At 44.8% G+C, this 20,770-nt stretch overlaps 1 protein-coding gene across 2 annotated transcripts in view; it reads left to right on the plus strand.

Annotated features, from left to right (window-relative positions):
- Nucleotides 1–20,770, plus strand: part of SH3KBP1 (SH3-domain kinase binding protein 1) — a 445,368-nt gene that overhangs the window by 290,499 nt on the left and 134,099 nt on the right. For both annotated transcript variants that reach the window (XM_006893795.1, XM_006893796.1), the window contains one exon: nucleotides 11,573–11,648. In XM_006893795.1, coding sequence (XP_006893857.1) covers nucleotides 11,573–11,648 — 76 coding nt within the window. The remainder of the gene's footprint in view (nucleotides 1–11,572; nucleotides 11,649–20,770) is intronic.

The following is a 20,770-nucleotide window of genomic DNA, read 5'->3' on the forward strand; positions in this document are numbered from 1 at the left end:
ACCCCTTTTCTCCTCTTCCACACACCCACCTTTATTTTTGTGTTTGTTATTTTGCACTGGGATTTTCTGGGATGAGAAACCCAATACTCTCTTGTCTCATCTTTGTCTGCCCAGCATCCAGCAAGGTGGAGGCTCAGGAAAATCCCAAAACAGAATGCTGGGTGGACAGATGAATGGAGCCCACATCTTTATTAGAGCTAGGGAGAACAATGGGTGAAGAAGAGCCTTTGCCTCCAGTGCCTCACGCATGTTAAAATGTTCCTCACACCCCTGAAAGCTCCTCCATTTAGGCAAAGTGGACATAGCAGAACATTAGGGAAAGGAGATTGAAATACATCGGGGAAAGGAAGTACCATCCTTCCCCGGGCGAGACCACCAGTCGGTCATGATTAAATAAATAAAAATGATTTTAGAAGAAAGGTCGATTGGTTGTTCAGTGTCACATACCTACTTTTTAAGGAAAATTAGATATTGGTACACTTATGTCAACTATTTCTCGTACTAATGCACTGGGCAGACGAACCCTAGACAGTCCCACAGCACTCCCTCCTTCGTGCTAGCTTTCTCTCTTCCTTACACACAGTCTTCTTACGTTCCCCAAATACATCTAAAAGGAAAGCGCTGTGAGTCAAAAGAGAAAACTAATCCAGTGATAGTAGGAAGGGTTAAGATTTCCTTCTGTCATAACAACAGAAAATAGTCTTTTAAGGCATAATGGAGAACTGTATTTTGGCAAAGTGATATATGGAATGCAAATTTATTTTGGCTTGTTCATCTTTTGTGAATCAGATGATACCACAACAAAATCGCATCCAGGCTCCTCTCTCAGGAACAAAGAGGTTACAATGCAAACGGATTTTCCTATCCAGTCAGATGCTTGGAGAGCTGCCTTGTGTGATTTTAACAGTGTCTGAATGCACATTCTCCACCTCATTGAGCACTTAAGTAGGTTTTGATTCTGTCTTCACCACTGTTGCCCCAGCAGAATGGAAGACTCTACTAAAGCTTTACAAAATTACCTTGTTTCAACAAAGAGGAAGAAAAAATATCCTACCCTTGTATAAATGTATTAAATAATTCTTTCCAATTTTCCAGACCATAGTCTCCAGAGATACTAGAAAAGCAAACAAATGGATTTGGCTCTGACTCTCAGATATACCTACCTCTGCTATAAAACACACACACATAATAAACAAATATAACCCATACATTATATAAGCCTCTGGAGTAGTGGCATGATAAATACTTAAGTTTTATTGGAAAGATTGAAAGGATAAATCCCGGGAAACTTAATGGAACCATATGGTGTATTGCACTGGGCAAATCTGCTGGAAAAAAAGACCTCCTTATAGTGCCAGAGAGTAAGGTTGCCACTTTGAGGACTAAGCCATGTCTGACCTAAGCACCAGTGCTCCTGGTCACCTTGTCTGCATGTGAAGCTAGGCAGTGAATAAGGAAGACCTTTGAAGAATCAGTGCCCCTGACTTGTGATGCTGGTGGGGAGTATTGACTGTATTGACTGTACACCAATGGACTGCCCGAAGAGCAAACACACCTGTCTGGGAACAGGTGCAGCCAGAAGCGCTTCCTCAGAAGCACGACAGCTGAGACTCGGTCTCACGCTCTTTGGCCGTGTTGTCAGAAGGAGCCAGTCCCTGAGGGAGGCCTGCCTGGAAAAGTAAAGGGCCAGCAGAAAAGAGAGAAATCCCCATCGAGAGACAGTGGGTGTAAACACAGCCGGGACTGAGGAGGAGTGCCAGGAAGGGTTCGTTGTGTTGTACATACACTGTGAGTCACAGGCAACGTGGCTGCACCTAACAGCAACATCCCTGTGATGTCAGGTCTAGGTGTCGCCTGAGGTAGATATCCCATCAAGAGGTAAACTGGGAAAATGCAGTAAGGTTAAACTACAGAGCTGCTGTCTGTGCGTTTATCGGGTCAAGAACCCAGTGTTTCTCAGATTGACCAAGTGATAGGATGAGAGATTTGGGAAGTTGACTGGCTGGTTGGTGGACTATCTTGGGAAACACGTTCTGGAAAATTATTTCGGGACAAGAGAACGGTTGTATTTATGTGTACGTATCTGGGTGATGCTGGTTGATGCAAGTGAGGGTCTTTTTCATCCTAAGAGATAGAAGCCTTGGAAGAATATGAGTGAGCTGTCTGGGATGAGTCTTTGGAAGTCATATGCAAAGGGATGTTTTTATCCCTTTAATCAGGAATTTTTTTAGGATTGAATTTTTCTTTATAACCTCCAGTAGTTGATAAGAGGTTGGAGATAGGTTTGTGTGGAAACACAAGGATAAAAATCAGGGGCAGAAAGATCTAGGAAGACAGGCTGGACAATGTGCTGTACCCAGAGACCAGGCAGGAAAGGACTGATGTCCCCATGCTTTCAACAGTGGGGCTTGAAGAAGCAGACAGGCCCTCAGATTTACCGAATAGGACATCTGCTCTTCTTTTACCTGCTGTATAGTACTAGAGTAATACATGAATGGATAATATCCTAAAATTACCTTGTCCATTACACCACCGTGGCCTAGTGGTAAGAAGATGCACAACAATCCCAAAAGCACATGGTTCGAATCCACCAGCTGCTCCGTGGAAAAGGATTGGCAGTCTCCTCCCATGTGATTTATTACTTCTGAAAACTTCCTGGAAGGTCAACTGTGGGTCGGTTCTGACTCAATAGGACACAACAACAACCACTTTTAAGAGGGAGCTCTGGTGGCCTAGTGGATTAGGAATTGTACTGCCAACCCCAAAACAAGCCATTCAAAGCTACCAGCTACCCTGTGGGAGAAAGATGGGCTGTCTCCTTCCATGCAATTTGTTGTTGTTGTTATGTGCCATCAAGTTGCCTGCAAGTCATAGAGACCCTAAGTACAACAGCCCTCAACCTTGCTCTATCCTGTGCATATCTTATTGTCTCTGATCCACCTACCCCCAATTAACCCCAGTCACTGAATCAATCCATCTCATCAAGGGTCTTCCTCTCTTGCACTGTCCATCCACCCTCCCAAGCATGATGTTCCTCTCCAAGGACTGATCCCACATTGCAACATGTCCAAAGTATTTCAGATGAAGTCTCAGAATCCTTGCCTCCAAGGAGAGCTTGGTTTCACCCTCTCCAGCATGAACCTGTTTGTTCTCCTGGAAGTCCATGGTATATTCAGTACTCTTCTCCAGCACCACAGCTCAAAGGCATCAATAATTCTATCATTCCTAGTCATTGTCCCATGACCTGAATCCGGTGCATCTTAGTCTTCACCCTGACATCGTTGCTCTTCAGTACTTTGGAGTGGTCTCTGACGGCAGACTTTCCCCGTACAGTTTGTCTTTTAATTTCCTGGCTGCTGATACCAAGGGTGTTGATTGTGGAGCCAAGCAAACTAAAGCTGTTAACAATCTCTAGCTGGGGTCAGATAAAATCAGATAGGATCAGTTCCAAGTCTGTGGCACACAATACCACCACTTTAAGAAGGTTAGAGAAAAAAGAGCATCAAAATCTTCTTATTAAGGGAGCAAGTAGGCATTTAAATTTCTGATAAGTATGTACAGGCTGTATTTATAATATACTTGAGAAGCAGCTCTGACTCTGTTGAGGTCTTTGAGTATAGACATTTAATATAATTTAAATCATGCTGCCCTGGACGTGCTCACCAAGTTGTGTCAAGATATCTGGAGAACAACCACTTGGCCAACTGACTGTTCCCATTCCAAAGAAGGGAGACCCAACAGAGTGTGGAAATTATCAAACAATATCATTGATTTCACATGCAAGCAAGATTCTACTGAAGATTATCCAAAAACGACTGGAACAGCACATCAGCAGAGAACTGCCGGAAGTCCAGGCTGGGTTTAGAAGGGGTCGTGGTACTAGGGATATTGTAGCTGATGTTAGATGGATCTTGGCTGAAAGCAGGGAATACCAGAGGAATGTCTATCTGTGTTTCATTGACTGTGCAAAGGCATTTGACTGCGTGGATCATAACAAACTGTGGCTGACTCTGAGAAGAATGGGAATCCCAGAACACTTGATCGTGCTAATGCGAAACCTATACTTGGACCAGGAGGCAGTCGTCAGAACAGAGCAAGGGAACTCTGCATGGTTTCAAAATTGGGAAGGGCGTACACCAGGGATGCATCCTATCTCCATATGTTTTCAACCTATATGCAGAACAGATTATCCCGGAGGCTGGGCTCTATGAGGAGAAGTGTGGGGTCAGGATTGGTGGAAATCTATTAACAGTCTGCAATATGCAGATGACACATCCCTGCTTGCTAAAACTGAGGAGAACCTGTAAATGCTTGCTGCAGAGGGTCAAGGACTGTAGCCTTCAGTATGGATTGAGGCTCAATGTCAAGAAGACAAAGATTCTCACCACCGGGCCAATTGGCAGCATCAGGATGGATGGTGAAGAGATTGAGATTGTTAACTTTAGTGTGCTTGGCTCCACGGTCAACATTCTTGGCAGCAGTAGCCAGGAAATAAAAAAACGTATTGCGATGGGAAAGTCTGCTGTTAGGGACCTCTCCAGGGTACTGAAAAGCAGTGGTGTCGCTCTGGAGACTAAGGTGCATCTGATACAGGGTATAGTCTTTGCAATCACTTGTTATGCATCAGAGTTGGACAATGACTAGGGAGGATAGAAGGAGAATTGATGCCTTTGAGCTGTGGTGCTGGAGAAGAGTATTGAATGTACCATGGACTGCCAAGAAAACAGACAGATTCATCCTGGAGAGGGTTAAATCAGGCTGTTGGAGGCAAGGATTCTGGGGCTTTGTCTGACATACTTTGGACATGTTGTAAGGACGGACAGATCCTTGGAGAGGGACATCATGCCTGGGAGGGTGGAGGGATGGTGCAAGAGGGGAAGACCCTCTATGAGGTAGATTGATTCAGTGACTGGGGTAATCGGGATGCGTGTGTCAGAGACAGTGGGATTGAGACAGGATAGAGCAGGGTTTAGGGCTGTTGTACATAGGGTCGCTGTGAGTCGCAAGTGACTTGACCGCACATAACAACAACAACAACTTTTCTGAGACCACCTTGGAAATCAACATGTGCCAAATGATAAATATAGAAACTAGGCCCAATTTCTTGATCACAAAATGTCTTTTTAACTTTTCTTTCCCACCTGTTATTCTGAATTTTAAATGGGCTCTAAAGCATGCCTTTTAGGGGAAGTTGGAATTGACATAGGTAATTCGTCCTTGGGATGAAACAGCACATAACATGTTTCTTCTGCTGGGCCATGCATTTTATTTTGAGAATTTTGAGTTGTGATTTACCCTGGCCTATCTTCTTTTGCTATCATATAGCTTAAGTGGGGCCAAATGTGGGAGAATTGACAGTTGCTAATGTCAGTTTCACAGCACGCAGACAAGCCAGCCTCCCATTTGAAGTACACTAGTTACTCCATTGTCAAGACGCTCTTCACGCTATTTCTGCTCTGGCTCTGCCCTGAGCTGCCCGGTGAGGCTTCAGCTCTCCTTCCCCTGCTCCCTACTGAGAGCCAAGGATACTTTTCATAATGGCACCAGTCACAGGTGCTCTGAAAGGAGCATGTTTCTAAGTGCCACTGGTCAAAACATAGAAAAAAGTTTGCAGTAAGTTTTAATAGTTTATATATCTTCCCAAGGTGGGGGAGGTAATACAAAAGGTGATAAAAGGTTGGGCGTGTGGTCTGCGGTAGACCCTGCTTTGGCCTCCCCCCCCCACCCCCTGTCCCTGTCTTCTATCTGTCCCAATGTATCTTCTACATCGCTAGCATCTGGGTGTCGTGCAAGTCTAGGGAACCCAGGGTGGTGGTGTCTTGGCGTGTGGAATGTTTGCCTTCCTCTTAGCCTTTCTCCTGCTCTCCTGTCTCATGCAGAAATGGACACTAATAACAAATTTGTACAGAACAGAAAGGCAGGGAGTACTCTCTGATGCTAGCCTTATCAAAGGAATGTCCTCTGTTTTCCTGGCTGCTTTAAGTTCACCTCTCCTGTTTGAATATGTGTGAGCACTTGAGTAACGTCTTCACATAGCTTCCCCAGCCATCACCACCTTCTGGAGCATCTGTCCAAAGCCTGGCCCACCAGCAGGACGGCTTGGCCAGCTTCTAGAAGTGAGTTCTCCCCACCCCACCCCCCCGCCCCCCCGCTCCATCCTCCTCCTCTAACGTGGCTGCTTTGGTGAGAAGAGTCGTGTATGGCTTTTCAGAGAAAGGGGAAATTTGCATCTCGATTAAAAGAAAGTCAGAGGAGAGTTTTTAGCAGGAGCCTGGGCTCAGGCTCTGGTTGTCACCAATAGAAACAGATATGCTAGTCATTGTTGTTGTGGTTGTTATGTGCCATTGAGTCTCTTGCAACTCACAGCGACCATATGCTTGACATTGTGAACCCTACTCTATCCTGAGCCAACTTTATTGTCTCTGACACACCCTTCCCGATTACCCCAGTCACCGAATCAATCCACCTCATAGAGAGTCTTCCTTTCCTGCGCCGTCCCTCCACCCTTCCAAGCGTGATGTCCCTCTCCAAGGACTGGTCCCTCCTGGCAACATGCCCACAGTATGTCAAATGGAGCTTCAGCGTCCTTGTCTCTAATTCAGTGATTTTTCTTACCTAGAGCATTGGTTTTTCATTTTGGCACAGAAGGAGAGAAAGCAAACCTCCTGGTTCCACTTACTGGAATCATACAGTGACTGTATCAATATTAACAGTTGTATCAATATTGAATCTAGTTCTGGCACTCATAGAGCTAGGAGTGGATGCGATACTTCCAGTGAACACAAAACTCCGGAAAAGGTCATTGACTGCTTTTTGCAAAAGCTAAAGGAAAATGCATTTTTGTTAGTAAATTTTCAAAGTAATGCATTTCCTTAAAGATGTATAAAAAGGGTCATATTTTGAGTGGAATTTGGGATGTGGTAGGAGAGACGCAGCTTGACAGCAGCACTGTGTGCTGACGGGGGTTGCTTGCAGCAGCCTGCTCCCATCTAGGGGTGCGTGTTCATGAGCCATGGGCCAAACCGACCAGACAGATGTGAATGTGTGAATGAGGAGCCCTTTAGGCGCTGTGCACAGGCGGGGGAGTGCTGGGTCAAGCTGAGGGAGGCGCCCGAGTGTGTTCCTCCAGAAGTGTCTGGGAAATGGTACTGTTTACAGATCTCTTACAGGATGGCATGCAGCATCAACACAGCCCACAAGGCGTGGCTTGTGCTTGTCCTTGGTCAGTCACCTTGCATTGGGCGTGCAGGAGCGTGCGAACGCAGCCCTCTGCCCAGAATGGAGATCCTGAATCTCCCTCCACAGCCACAGGAATCCCGTTGTCATCTTCGGTGCCTGCCACATGGATGGGAAGGTGTATGGCTGTGCCTTGGCTTTTCTGGCCACTTTGGCCAGCGCTGGAGCTGACATCCATTTATGCTTGACCTAGGTGACCATGTGCGTGTACTGTGTATGTACCTTGCTTTCTGGAGGTCGACTTTTTTAATGTTGTCATCTGTTCATTTTAAAGCCAGTGGATCAAAGATGTGTTTGAGGGTAGAAGGAGCTGACAGTCTGCTGGGAGGACAATGATTCCTTTCCCCCCTCAGCAGTGTTGCCACTCCGTCTGCTTCAGGATGGTGATGCTGTGTTGTTAGATGCTGTTGAGTCGAGTACAATTCAAAGGGACCCTCTGCACAGTGGAGCTGAACCCTGCCCTATTGTGCACCAGCCTCATCATCTGACCCACTTGAGAGTCTTCCTCTCTTTTGCTGACCATGAAGCCTCTAAGAAATACCCTCTCCTAACAATGTGCTGCAAGTATGTAAGACATAGCCCTGCCTCTGCACTCTCTTTACATGTTCTCTAAAACATAACTATTCTTTGGCAGTCTTTGAGACATTCTACACTCTGCTTTAACACCACAACTCAAAGACATCGATTCTTCTTCTGTCATCCTTATTCATGGTCCAGCCTCAGATACATAACAGGTAACTGGAAATACCATGACTTGAATCAGGTGTTCCTTAGTCTTTAAAGTGACATTGTTGCTCTTCAGGACTTTGGAGAAGTCCCTGACAACAGCCTGTCCCAGTATAATATGTCTTGATTTCTTGACATCTGGTACTAAGAATGTTGATTGTAGATTCAAGATCAAGTGTTCACAACCTTAGTTTTTTTCTATCTCCATTATGATGTTGCCTGCTGGGATAGTAGTGAGAAATTTTGTTTTATAGGAAATTATAGTTTCTTTCAATTGAAATGGAGGAGCATTGACCTGTTTCTACACCAGTAAGAGTAGAAAAAGGGAAGAAAAGAGCAAGAAGGCAAAAATGTGGTATCTAGCTAGGAGCCCTGGTGGCGTAGTGCCTAATGTTATCAGGCTGCTAAGTGAAAGGTCAGTGGTTCTAATCCACTAGCCACACCTCAGAGAAAGATGGACAGACTCCTCCTCATAATCCCAAGGAGACTCATTAGGAGTCCGTATCATCTTGATGATAGAGGAATGAGAGTAGGCGCCCAAATTTTTAATCTGGGAACCAGTAATTAGAGTGATCTGGATCAGTGCTTCTCCAGGCAGCATGCCTCCATTCAGACAGGATGTGTTCAAACAAACACTGCTGGGCACCTTCCTCCCAGTGTCTGGGGTGGGGCCTGGGAATTTGCATTGCTAAGACGTTTCGAGGTGTTACAGGTACTACTGGTGCTACTGGCCCAGGCAGTACACGGCTCTAGGTCTGGGTCTGGATAAGACAGAAACACTGGAACAAATTGTTCTGGAGCAGAAGGAGGGCGAGGCTCGAAGGGGAGAAACAGCAGCTCTCCAGTCGTCCTTTTAAAATAAATAAAATTCATACAGTATTACAATTAGCTGGTTGAAAGTGACCACGTCGGTAAGTGTCATGTGGTACGTTCACAGTGTTGTGCGCCCATCGCTTCTATCGAGTTCCAAAGCTATCTAGTGTCATCTCCCCAAAGGAAGCCCTGTACCCGTTAAAAAATTACTCCCATGATCCCCTGGCTTTGCGCTCTTTTTCTATGGGTTTGACTGTTACAGACATTTCCTTTAAATGGAATTAATTGTGCGATGTGGGCTTTTGGGTCTGGATTCTTTTATTTAGCGTGCTGTTTTTTTACTTCCACCATTATTTTAATCATGGCCCACTTGGGGGAGGAAAGTAGCACTCCCCAGAACATGGTTGTGATGCCAGCTTCACCATCACTCCTGTTGCGGGGATCCACACAGAAGCCTGGGTGATGCATTTTGGAAAATGGAGAGGGGGGAAAAGAACAGATGAAGCTTTGATTTTTTTCTTTTCACGTCTTCCTATATAGAAATAAGTACATTTGACAGGTGACATTCTCTTTTTATTTTATTGGGGTAAAAAGAATATCACCAAACATTGGCCATTTAAACATTCATATGTGCATAATTCAGTTATATTAATATTTGTCATGTACAGCCATCACCACCCTCCATTCCCGAATTATTCCACCATCCTTTGCAGAAACCCAGTGCCCCCTAAGCAGTCGTGCCACCTTTCACCCACTCGTCCTCCCTCTGTTCCTCCCACCTGCCCTTGGAAACCACTGGTTGCTTTATATTTACCTATTCTACGTGTTTTGCATAAGTGTGATCATAATCTGTTTATCCTTTTATAACGATTTATTTCATGTAGCATACAGGTTTCAAGGCTCACCCATGTTGTACTATCTTTTCTGTTTGTGAAGATGTTTCTTGTAGTTTGTCGTCTTGAATGCACTAGTTGAGCTTGGGCCTCAGAGATGGCGGACAGTACTTTCTTTAGTTACTCCATAAGGGCAACATGTAAGAAGATACAACCTGCCGAGGTTTCTCTAAAAGAAGGTTCGAACCATTGGAGCAAGTTGAGCATAGGATGGCTTGGGAACAGTGTTCACCACTGCGTTTCCTGATGGCTCCTCTGCACCATCAGTAACCGCCACGTACGTGATGGCCTCGTGTCTTCTTCCTAATGTGATGCTTTATTCTGATCTCCGAAAGGGAAGAAAGAGAATAAGATTGACAGGACTGGCTGTTAGAAGTGCAAGAATGGATGGGAATGATACTTTGAGAGCTTCTATTTTTAATGTCAGTGTCTGATTTTTCCCAGATAATCCTCAGAATCGCTTTTCATCAAATTTGACCTTATGGCAGAATAATATCAAGCTTTGTCCCCTTCCTGATATTTCTTTGGAATCATAAAATGTTATTAGTTTGAGTACTTAGCAGCAGTGAAGGATAGAATGTTATTTGGGGTTTCATTTTTTTTATCCAATATAGAAAGCCCTCCGGCACTAAATAAAAATGTCACCATGTAAAATGTAAAGGCATTCTGTCACAAATGTCTTAAAAATTCATGAGGGGCTAAGGAGGTGATTTATCTTACCCTCTTTCTGTGATTTATTCATATTTAATGTTAGTTTTCACAGTTGAAACATGAGAAACTTCTTCATATTAAAAACTATACAGGCCACTTCTGCCATAGTTTGCATTCTGTTTCATCCTTTGTTATGCATTTTGAGCAGACGAGTCTGGTTTTCTTAAGGGCTTGAGTTCTCATTGGTGAATCCCGCATCGTTGGGTGGGCTCACTGACGCCACTGCATGTGGTTTTGAGATCTCTGGTATCAATAGACATTTTCCTCAGGCATTAGGCATGATTAATTACACAGGTGTAGTGGTAAAGGGGAGTGAGGAGTAGGAATGGACCTCACCTTTGGAACTACCATCGTAGTGACAGCTGCTTCAAGCTGCCTGCATTTTCGGAAACATCCCTGGGTAGAGAAAACACCCTACCATTTCAATGCATGGTTCCTGAATCACGGATTAGCTTCATATGAAGCTCAGAGAAGAAACTCAGAAGCAAACTCCTGTATTCTTTCTTCCCCCCACCCCTTGTACAAACAGTGAAGAGGGTCTAGAGAATTGGACATTTCTAAAGCCATGGGGGTTAAAAGACTGGTGGAAAGGGAGCTGCCAGGCCGGTTTATTTTCATCTTCTGGGAAATGGGGTTGGCCTGGAGGCCCAGAAGTAGGATTTCTCCTGAGCTACAGGTTGGGCTGAATCCTAGTTCAGTCTGACGCAGTTCCCCTCATGCCTTGACTCCTGCCTGCCTTCTCCCTGCCCACCTGCCATGCTGGCCCTCCATCTTTTCATCTCTACTTTCCATCCTTTCTGTCTTCTGTTCCTGGCTTCTTCTGGTCACCCTTTCCCCTGTAGCCACTTTGGAGCCCTTCCTGTGGGCCACGCTCTACGCCTGCCTAAGTTAGCTTCTCCCAAAATGGGGGAAGCATGTCAATTTTCTTGCCTAAAAACTAGCAAACCTTTTAGTAAGAACATCAAAGAAGAATATGAATCAATGGCACTGAGTGCTAATAAGAAAAAGCTTGTTTTTTTTTTAACCTGAATCTTCCTACTTATTGAGGTTAACGCCAGTACACAGAATAATGACAAATGGCTGGATTTCAGAACCTGTTTTAAGCATTTTGTCTTTATGATCTTGGTTTTATAATTGACTTAGTGGTGAGAACTATCTTGATAAGTAAAACAATTTCTTTTCCCTCCACACAGACTATTGGGAAGAAGTTACCTCCAACCACAGCAACTCAAGAATCATCAAAAACAGAAATGGACAGCAGGACGAAGAGTAAGCTTTCATTTTTATCCATTTTATATTTTAAAGCAATTCTAGACTCGGAATTGAAATGCACTGTAATCCAAACATAATCTCGATATCTTTTTATGACACTTGAGTAAGAGTGCACACAGTGTAGTTAGCTAGAACCCTACTGGTAGAACTGATACAAGTTCACTCAGGCCTTGAATTTCTCCCTGTGTGGAACACAGTTCTTTCCTGACATGTTTCATTTATCTGTATGTAGAGCTAGAGTTTATCCATACAGACCCAGAAAACTTTTTATAGTTTGTTGTTGTTGTTGTTGTTGATTGCCTTTGAGTAAAACGTGACTCATAGTGACCCTATGAACAAAAGGCCTGAAGCCCTTCTGCAACTATCAACATTTATCAAAGTTCATAGAGTTTCTGGAAGCATGTTGTTTAGGAAGTAAATCGTTTAGGAGGCAGAAAAATTGTAGGGCATGACAGTTAAATCAATTTAGACTTTGAAAGGTCTCCTTCAGGTCAGAGAGGCTGCATATGTCTTTGAGCCTGACCACTCAGCCAGCCTCACTGACTCAACCTCCCCGCAGGCGCCCTCAGTACATCGCTGCCTGAACAACTCTAGAGAGGGAATTCCTTGTCTGTGACAAGACCAAAGCAAGGCTTGGGGTAACACAAACTTTTATCTATTTTTATGGCTTCCATTGATCCAAAAGGGAGCTCTGGTGACATAATATCAAGTGAGTTGCGCTGCTAACTGAAAGGCTGTACTTTGGTGGTTCAAATCTACCGGTACCTCTGAGAGAGCTAGATGGACCATCTCCTGCCAAGCAGTCTAGAGCCTAGGAAACTCAGCGCTGAGTCAGAACTGACTTGGTGGCAATGAGCATTGGTTTTTTGTTTGGTGGTGATGGTGGTTTTTTGTTATTCTTTTTTTAATTGACCAAGTACTCTCTTCCTGTTATTTGTATCCATGTTCTGTACTCTGGGTGTATATCGCTATTAAGGTACCTAGTGTGCAACAAGTTAGGCTGCTGGCCTGAAAGGTGAGCAGTTCAGTCCTCCAGTTTGCTGCAAAGAATGGCAGTCTCTGACTGATTGGCAGCCTCTGAAACCTAATAGAGAGTCACTATGAGTTAGAACCAGCTTACTGACAGTGGACTTGGGATTCGGGTTACATGGACAGCAATGAATTCCATCCAGTTTTCTCGTAATAGCCTTTTAAGTAGGGAGCTCTGGTGGCCTAGTGACAAGAAGCTGTGCTGCAATCCCAAAAGCATGTGATTCGAACCCACCACTGTGCCACAGGAGAAGGATGGGCCATCTCCCCCCACATGATTAACTGACTCTGAAAACCTGCTGGAGGATCAGCTATGGATCCAATGGTACACAATAACATTGACTTACACTGTGCGGCATCTCCCAGATCTCCTGTTCAAAGCTCACACACACAGCACACACAGCCTTTTAAGTATTTAAGGCCAGCTGTCTCCTAAGAGCCTTCTCAAATGTTCATTTTCCAAGTTCTAGAATTGCCAGAGCAAATATTGGATGCCCAATTCAATATCCACTTCCGATAAACAATTTCTTGGTATGACCCATCAAATAATGAGTTGTTTTTCTGAAATTCAAATTGAACTGAGTATCCTGTTTTTGTATGTGCTAAGCCTGGCAGCCCTACAGCTGGGTCATTCTGCATGTAGCTCATTGTATCAGCTCCCTGAAATAATAACTTCAGGTTCCTTCCAGCATTTTTCTTTTCTTTCATTCAGTCCCAGATTTTCATATGACAGGCTGCCAATCTACTTCATAAAGCCAAACAAAATCGAATAGAGAATTATAATTAGTGTAAGGGCAAGGATACACTTAAATGTCCTCCTAAAGGCAGAATAATATCCAGAAAGTACCTTTTGCTTGACGCAGCAGTTAGTTTGGAAAGTATGTGAGGGTGCTCCTTCATGGCTAGAGAGTGCCCGCACCACCTTCCCAGTCTCCACCAGGCTCGAGCCCATCATTGCCCTCATCGTGCCAGTCCATGTCATTGAGGGTCTTCCTTTCTTTCACTGACCTCGTTTTCCATGCATGATGTCTTTTTCCAAGGACTGGCCTCTCCCAAAGTATACGAGCCCAAGTCTCCCCATCCCCGTCTCTTAAGGAGCACTCTGGTGGCACTTCTTCCAAGAGAGATGGTTTGTGTTTTGGGTAGTCCACTAGATACTCAGTACTGTTCACCAGCACTACAACTCAAACGCGTCCATTCTTCTGTTGAGGCAATTGAAACTACTGTGGTCAGGCACACTTGAGTTTGTAAACTGACATTTTTGCTCTTTAGTACTTTAAAGAGGTCCTTGATAGCTAATTTCCCCAGGGCATATGAAAATTAATATATGCTACTTGCCTGGCTACAGAAATGAATGGTCAAGTAGGGGCTCCAGATCCTCCTTAGTGTCTAAGGTTGGGTACATTCCGTTTGTTGAGGTGCATTCTGACTCGGCAGGAAGCCACTGGTCTAACAGTGTCGGCTACTGGGTCTCAAATCTTTGTGTGTGTCAGGTTCTCTTGGAGGACTTGTTAACAAATGCCACTTGCTGGGGCTAATGATCAAAATTTCTGAGTCAGCATTTCTAGAGTAGGTCCTGAATTTTGCTTTTCTAAAAAGTTCCCTGGAGAAAAGCAAGCTGAGGGGTTGGGGTGGGTATGGAAGAAAATGTGCAACAATGACTGGATGGGAATCCAAGTTCTCCATAAATTTTCATTAAAAATCTCAAATAACTGCAGAGCTTGTGAGCACAGCATTGAAATTGTTTGAGGCCTTGCATCTACAGGGCAAGGTTATAGACATTTCAGACAGTAGTGGGAACAAAACTCTCAATTAAAATAAAAAAAATTTAAAAAGGAAAACAAACAGTAAGTGAGCAAATGGAACTAAAATTTTCTTGTTTAATAGAAAATGTAAAAACAAAAACAAACAAAAAAGTTCCCTGGTGGTGCTACTGGTGGTGGCCTTGGAACCACATTTAAAGTTCTGAACTTACAGGGCACTGCCATGCTTGTTGAAAGTGAAGAGAACTTGAAGTACTTACAGAAAAGGATCAGAGACTACAGCCTTCAGAATGGGTTAACACCTCAACGTAAAGAAAACAAAAATCCTCACCAGACCAAGAAGCAACATCGTGATTAAAGGAGAAGAAATTTGAAGTTGTCCATCCACAATCAACACTCATGGAAGCAGCAGTCGGTAAATCAAAAGAAGTATTGCACTGATCAGCTATGTTGATCTCTTTAAGGTGCGTAGAAGCAGGGATGCCAGTTTAAGGATGAAGTTGGACCTGGTCCAAGCTGCGATATTTTTATTTGCTTCATATGCATGTGAGAGTTGGACAATGAATGAGGAAAGCCAAAGAAGAACTGATGCCTTTGAAGTGTGATGCCACTCAGTCCTGGAAAAGGGCCATCATGTTTTGGGAATAAGAACCATCATGTTTGTGAAGGAAAAGAACATGCTTGATGAGATGCACTGGCAAAGTGACATGGTCAGCGCGGTGGAGATGGTGGTGATGATGATGGTGAAGTGGGATCAAGCAGCGTTCCTGTCTGGTCTCTGTGAGTCACAGCCAACTGAATGACACCTTCCATTGACAACAAGGGGAACCCAGAGCTGTGCTTAGGCGCGCAAACTATCTGCTAAGCCAACCTTTTAAAGCTACCACTGCCACCTCCTCAAGGCCCACTCACAGCAACCTGTCTGACTGAGCAGGACTGCCTCGGAAGGTTTTGGGAGCGGCCAGTGTTTATGGAAGGAGGCAGCACCTCATCCCCCCCATAGCAGCTGGTAGGTTCATATCGCTAACCTGGAGGTGAGCAGGTGAACTTTGACCTACACTGATCCAGGGCTCCTAACCAAACTTTGGCACTGAAATCCCCAAGATTCTTGATGAGTTCCACAACTACATCTTTAAATAATCAAGACATTAAATTTCTTCTGAAAGCACTTTGTTGGACAGCATCACTTTCCTTTCTTCCATCTGACTGTCTACTCTATAATTGTAGTTATTAAATTTTTTTATGAAAGGTGAAGGTTACTGAATGAATTTGTGGATGGCTGGAGAAGGAGAAATCACAGCCAGTCTCACAGACCATGAGAATGTGGTTCCGAGGACAGTGCTGTCCTTGTCACATGTGACCAGCAGTGGTGGCCTTTGCCAACCTGATTCTGGATTGTAGGAATCTGAGAAGCAGAGGAATTCTTTGTAGTGTACAGGAGTTGAAACAATAGGGGCGCAGTAGAAAATCCTACAGGCTTGTCAACCCTATCCAAAGTCAACAGACCTTGGGGTGACTTAAGGGGTTTTAAGGGAAGAGGCCAAGTGGCCTTGGTGTCACTCTGTTGGTGAGGCACACAATTGAACAGTCTGCAGAGGAGGGGGAGACACGTAATGAAGTTTCTGAGGGCTCACAACTGACTTTAGGCAAAGAGCACATCCTGGACAGTTTCTTTGTTTTCACCCTGTGTAGCCGATGGGCAGGGTAGGAAAGTTGGCTGTGTTTTGAAACAACCTTCTCCATTAGAAATATTAGGCCAGACACACGTAGAATTAAAAATTTCTTATTAAAAGTAATATTAAACAAGAAAAACTGATGACATGACTTTTGATATTATTTCCCATTTAACTTAGTACATCCAAAAGTACTCCAATGTGTACTCAATAGACAACAGCTCTTAAATGGATGTTTTACATTCTTTTCTGGGAGGAATTGGGGGACACAACTCATTTTAGGCTAGCCCCAGGAGCTGCCAGATTTAGGAGCAGAGTTTTGGAGGAATGTTAGGCTCTAAAATAGGTTCCCTAGGCCTGAGGAATTAGCACGCATTCTCAGCTCCCATACGGATGGGGACCATCCTAGGCCAAGCCCAAGCTTTCTTCAGCCTCCAGGCATCTGCGAGCTATATCGATGCACCTGGCTCTCGGGGAAGCGTCATAGTTGGGAGCAAGACTAATGAGGTGTCTGCTTTTTTTGGGTTTTTTTTGTTTGTTTGTTTGTTTTTAAGGCGTCTGCTTTTATAGGAGCAGAGAGCATGTCCGGCTTGAGAGTCAGAAGCACACAATCTGGAAGCAGGTTTTGTTTTGTTTTTTTTTACTGGGCCTGTATACCCGCAGGGAGCACTGGTGGCCTAGGGGCAAGAAGTTGTGCTGTAATCCCAAAGGCACACGGTTCAAATCCACCAACCACTCTGTGGGAGAAGGATGGCCAGTCACCTCCTGTGCACTTTACTGAAAACCCGCCAGAGGGTCAGCTGTGGGGCAGTTCCATCTTGACTGCCTACATGCACAACAACAGCACATAACCTTGGGCAAATAGTGTTCTCATTCATTTATTATCTGTGAAGTCAGAGATTTGTATTAGGGATAATCTCTAAGGTTTTCTCTTGCATTGTCATCCTCTGATTTAACTCTGAAAGCTTTGGGATTCAGAGTGAAAGGTTTCTGTTTTCAAAGACTTGAGAAGCCAGATTGGAGAGACAGAAGGAAGAGGGACACAAGTAGGAAGGAATGGGAGACATTGGCATTGACTATGAATGTCAGTGTGCAGGGAAGTAGACAACAAAAGATACCTCACTGAAGAATTATAATCCCTAATGATAGGCAAGAATAGACTTTTTCACCTAATTGCAGAGTGATATGCCAAGGGCACCTTTACAAGCCCTGTATCTAAGAAGGTCAGGGATGTCTCCAAGCATATTGAACGCATTTTTTTGTGGACCTAAACGCAAGAGTTTCTGAGATCATCTTACCTCATTGACTCTCTAAAAAGTGAATGCTGGCCCCTTTGCTCTCCTGTGATTTTCCCAAGGCACCTAAAAAGCCCTCTCCAATCTGGGACGTCTCGTTGCTTCAGGATTTGGAGGCCACATTGTGTTCAGAGCAGCCCTTCATTCTTCCTTCTCATTGGAAGATAAGCCGAGGGCAGTGGCTGCCCAGCAGGACGGAGGCCAGAAGCTTTCCCTCAGTAGCTACGTCCTTCGCATGCGGAAATACACACTCACGTCAGCATACAGAGATACAGCTGTCCACGAAAGGGCCGTGTGCATTGGCGTCTTCTGAGTGAAATGCAACTGATCAGGGTTGGTTTAAGCAGCCAGCATTGGCCCCCTCCCTGAACAGAGCCCTTTATGGTATTGAAATTTCATCTGAAACACACGCTGGGGAACAGATTGCTGTGTTTTCATAACAAGAGGAAAATTGTCTGAAGATTCATAATGAGGTGCCCTGAGGTCCCTTCAGCTCCCCACATCTGGAGTTTCCCTCGTTTATTACAATTGACACAGATTTGTGGCCTCAGTGGGATAGAAAAATAGCCCCAAGAAAGGGCTGTTTAGTGTCTTCCAGAGGAAGCACTTCAGTCTTACAGATTCAGGAGAGCAGCGCAGCAGGGTGGGTTGGGGAGAACCATCCTTGGCAGCATTTGTACAAGGGCAGAGCAGGCCTCCAAGTGAAGGGTGACTGGTATGGATGGCTTCCCCTCGCCCTGTGTCATGACAGCCCGAGTACCAGCTGCGTGATCCATTTCTGTGTAGATTTGCTTCTTGAGGACTATCCTCTATAATAGTTACGCATGGGGCCTTCTTGTAGTTCCATCTGTGGTTCCTTGGGATGGAGCTGGGACTATATCCCCACCAACACAGCCTAGACAGATGTCATGGACTCATAAAATATTGGTGGTTGAGCACATGAAGTTAGAAATTGTTGGCAGATTAATGGCTCTGTATTGGACAGGAGGGGGACATGGTGGCACAGCGTAGGGTTTTTGCTTTCCATGAGGAAGGCCTGGGCTCGAGTGTCAGCTGGTGCCTCTCCTGCTCAGCCACGCACTGTCATGGAAGACTCTGCATGTTGCCGTGATGCTGAACAGTTTTCAGTAGAACTTTCAGACTAGGATGGACTAGGAAGAAAGGCCTTGGCAATCTTTTTGGAAAATCAGCCAGTAAAAACCCTACAGATCACAACTGTCTATCAGTTCATGAGATTGATGCAGGACCAGGCAACACTTTATTCAATTTATTCATCTTGAGTCAGGAGCTGGGTCACCAGCTAGCAAAACTACATCTTGGACAGTCTTTTAAAAGCATGCTGTTGGCTATGGGGGCCTTTTCTGATGCTTAGACTTGTCAGGAGGGAAAGGGCATGTTTGTTCACGTGAAGCCTTTGGTTCCTGAGTGGTTGGCAGTGACAGCCAGGGTTCCCTGGTGGCTTCACAGACCCTTTATTTAGTAAGCTCTGCGCGGGGGCTGCTGGATCCCTGCTGCTTGGTGCACACCCTGTTGCTAGGTCCTGAATAACTGCGCCTCTAGCACTAGGATGCATTTCACTCCTTACCACTTAGCCCCTTATCCTCAGTGTCTGTCTCAGACCTCAATTTCTAGTCTGAATTGATCCTCCAGCATACCCACTTCCACACCATCATCATCGCCACCACCCAGGCCTCCACTCCAAGGCTGCCTTTCCAGGTCCCCACAGTTCTCTTGTTCCACCCTAGCCTTGAACTTTGGTTAATGTCTTTGCCAGACCAGAGAGTCTCAGAGTATGGTCCTGGACCAGCAGCCTCAGCATCACACATGAGCTTGTTGGAATTACAAGTACCCAGGCCCGGCCCCAGACCCAGGGATCCAAAACCCTCGAGGTGGAGCCCAGGAATGTGTATTTCAACAAGCTCCCTGAGTAATGCAACTGTAGGCTCAGGTATGACAGCGACCGACCCAAATCAGTGTTTTCTTAGCCTTCCTCCATCTTGAGAATTGCCCAGGCTGCTTTTTTTGTAGGTGGATTCTTAGATGCACCTCAGACCTGTTGCTTCAGGCCCACAAGGAAGTAGAAAATGCCCCACACAATTCTTGTCATTGAGAATGGTTGAGAAATACTAAGGACTTAGCACATATTTCTCCTACACACTCTCGCTTCTCAACTCATCTTACAAAGTCTCCAGGAAGGGCACTTACATCCAGATGGGGCAATAATGTCTCCAGTTTTGATACTGTGACACCACATAGCTCTCATCCTGCTGCCCTGTAACATGACTTGATTAGAAAGAAGTTCCTTGAGAGCCAGACCCTAGTCATGTCCACCTTGTCACACAGCGTCCACAACCGTTGATGTATTTCCCCAATACTTAAAGCTCTGAAAACCAAGAAGGTTTTTTCACACACTGGGTGGTAAAATGTGTCCTGAGCTGAACTGGTCTGTCTCCTGCCTTTTTCATCCACCTTAGGTTGAGTATTAGCTATCTGTTACAGAGATTGCAAAAGTGCTTGCTGATTACTTCTGCTGGACGTGTTACTCATTAAATGGGAGGTATAATTGATGGGTTTTCTAAAAGTAAATAAAAAAAATTGTGTCTCCAGTAGTTCTGGATAAGGGACTGTGAGCCTGTTCTGTCTCAGAAATTGTCATCTTAAAGGCGAGAAGCTATGCTGCAGTCCCGAAGACATATGGTTCAAATCCACCAGCTGCTCCGTGGGAGAAGGATGGGCAGTCTCTTCCTGTGCCTCTGGAAACCCACTGGAGGGTTAGCTCTGCGTTGGGGCTCGACAGTACACAACAACGAGAAGAATGGGGGTGGGGCATGTAGAATTGTGATGCTGGTGAAAAGAGATGGCACTGGGCTTGATACTTTTGTCCTAATGGTGCAGATGAGAAGAAAACTTGTCGTGCAGGGTGTGACCCGGGCCTTTCTGTCTCTGCTGAGGGCCCTAGAAGCCTCTTCCCGTAGTCTGACCTTTGCTCCTGGGGTTTGGGTCTTCACGCCCTAAAGTTGAACGCATAGATTATCTTGGATTTCGTGTGTGTGTGTGTGTGTGTGTGTGTGTGTGTGTGTGTGTCTGCCTGCCTGCTGACATGTTTATTCTATTTTTTTAAGCATAGGATTTATTTTTAATTACTATTTTGGAGATTTTTTGCATGTTTATTTGTTTTGTATATTAATGGATTATAAAACAAGCTGAAGGAGTCATGCAATGTGAGCACATGAGTTTCAGCTCCATCAACAGCCTGTTTTTTTATTTTTTTAATTTAGGTTGTTTATTTTTCATTTCAGTGAACATCTACAGAGATTTTGGAATTCCATTCATTCATTGTTGCACCCTTCTCCCCGCAC

Source organism: Elephantulus edwardii, unplaced genomic scaffold (assembly GCF_000299155.1).
Source record: "Elephantulus edwardii isolate Elephantulus edwardi_28Jun2011 unplaced genomic scaffold, EleEdw1.0 scaffold00131, whole genome shotgun sequence".
In the NCBI taxonomy this organism is placed as follows: domain Eukaryota; kingdom Metazoa; phylum Chordata; class Mammalia; order Macroscelidea; family Macroscelididae; genus Elephantulus; species Elephantulus edwardii.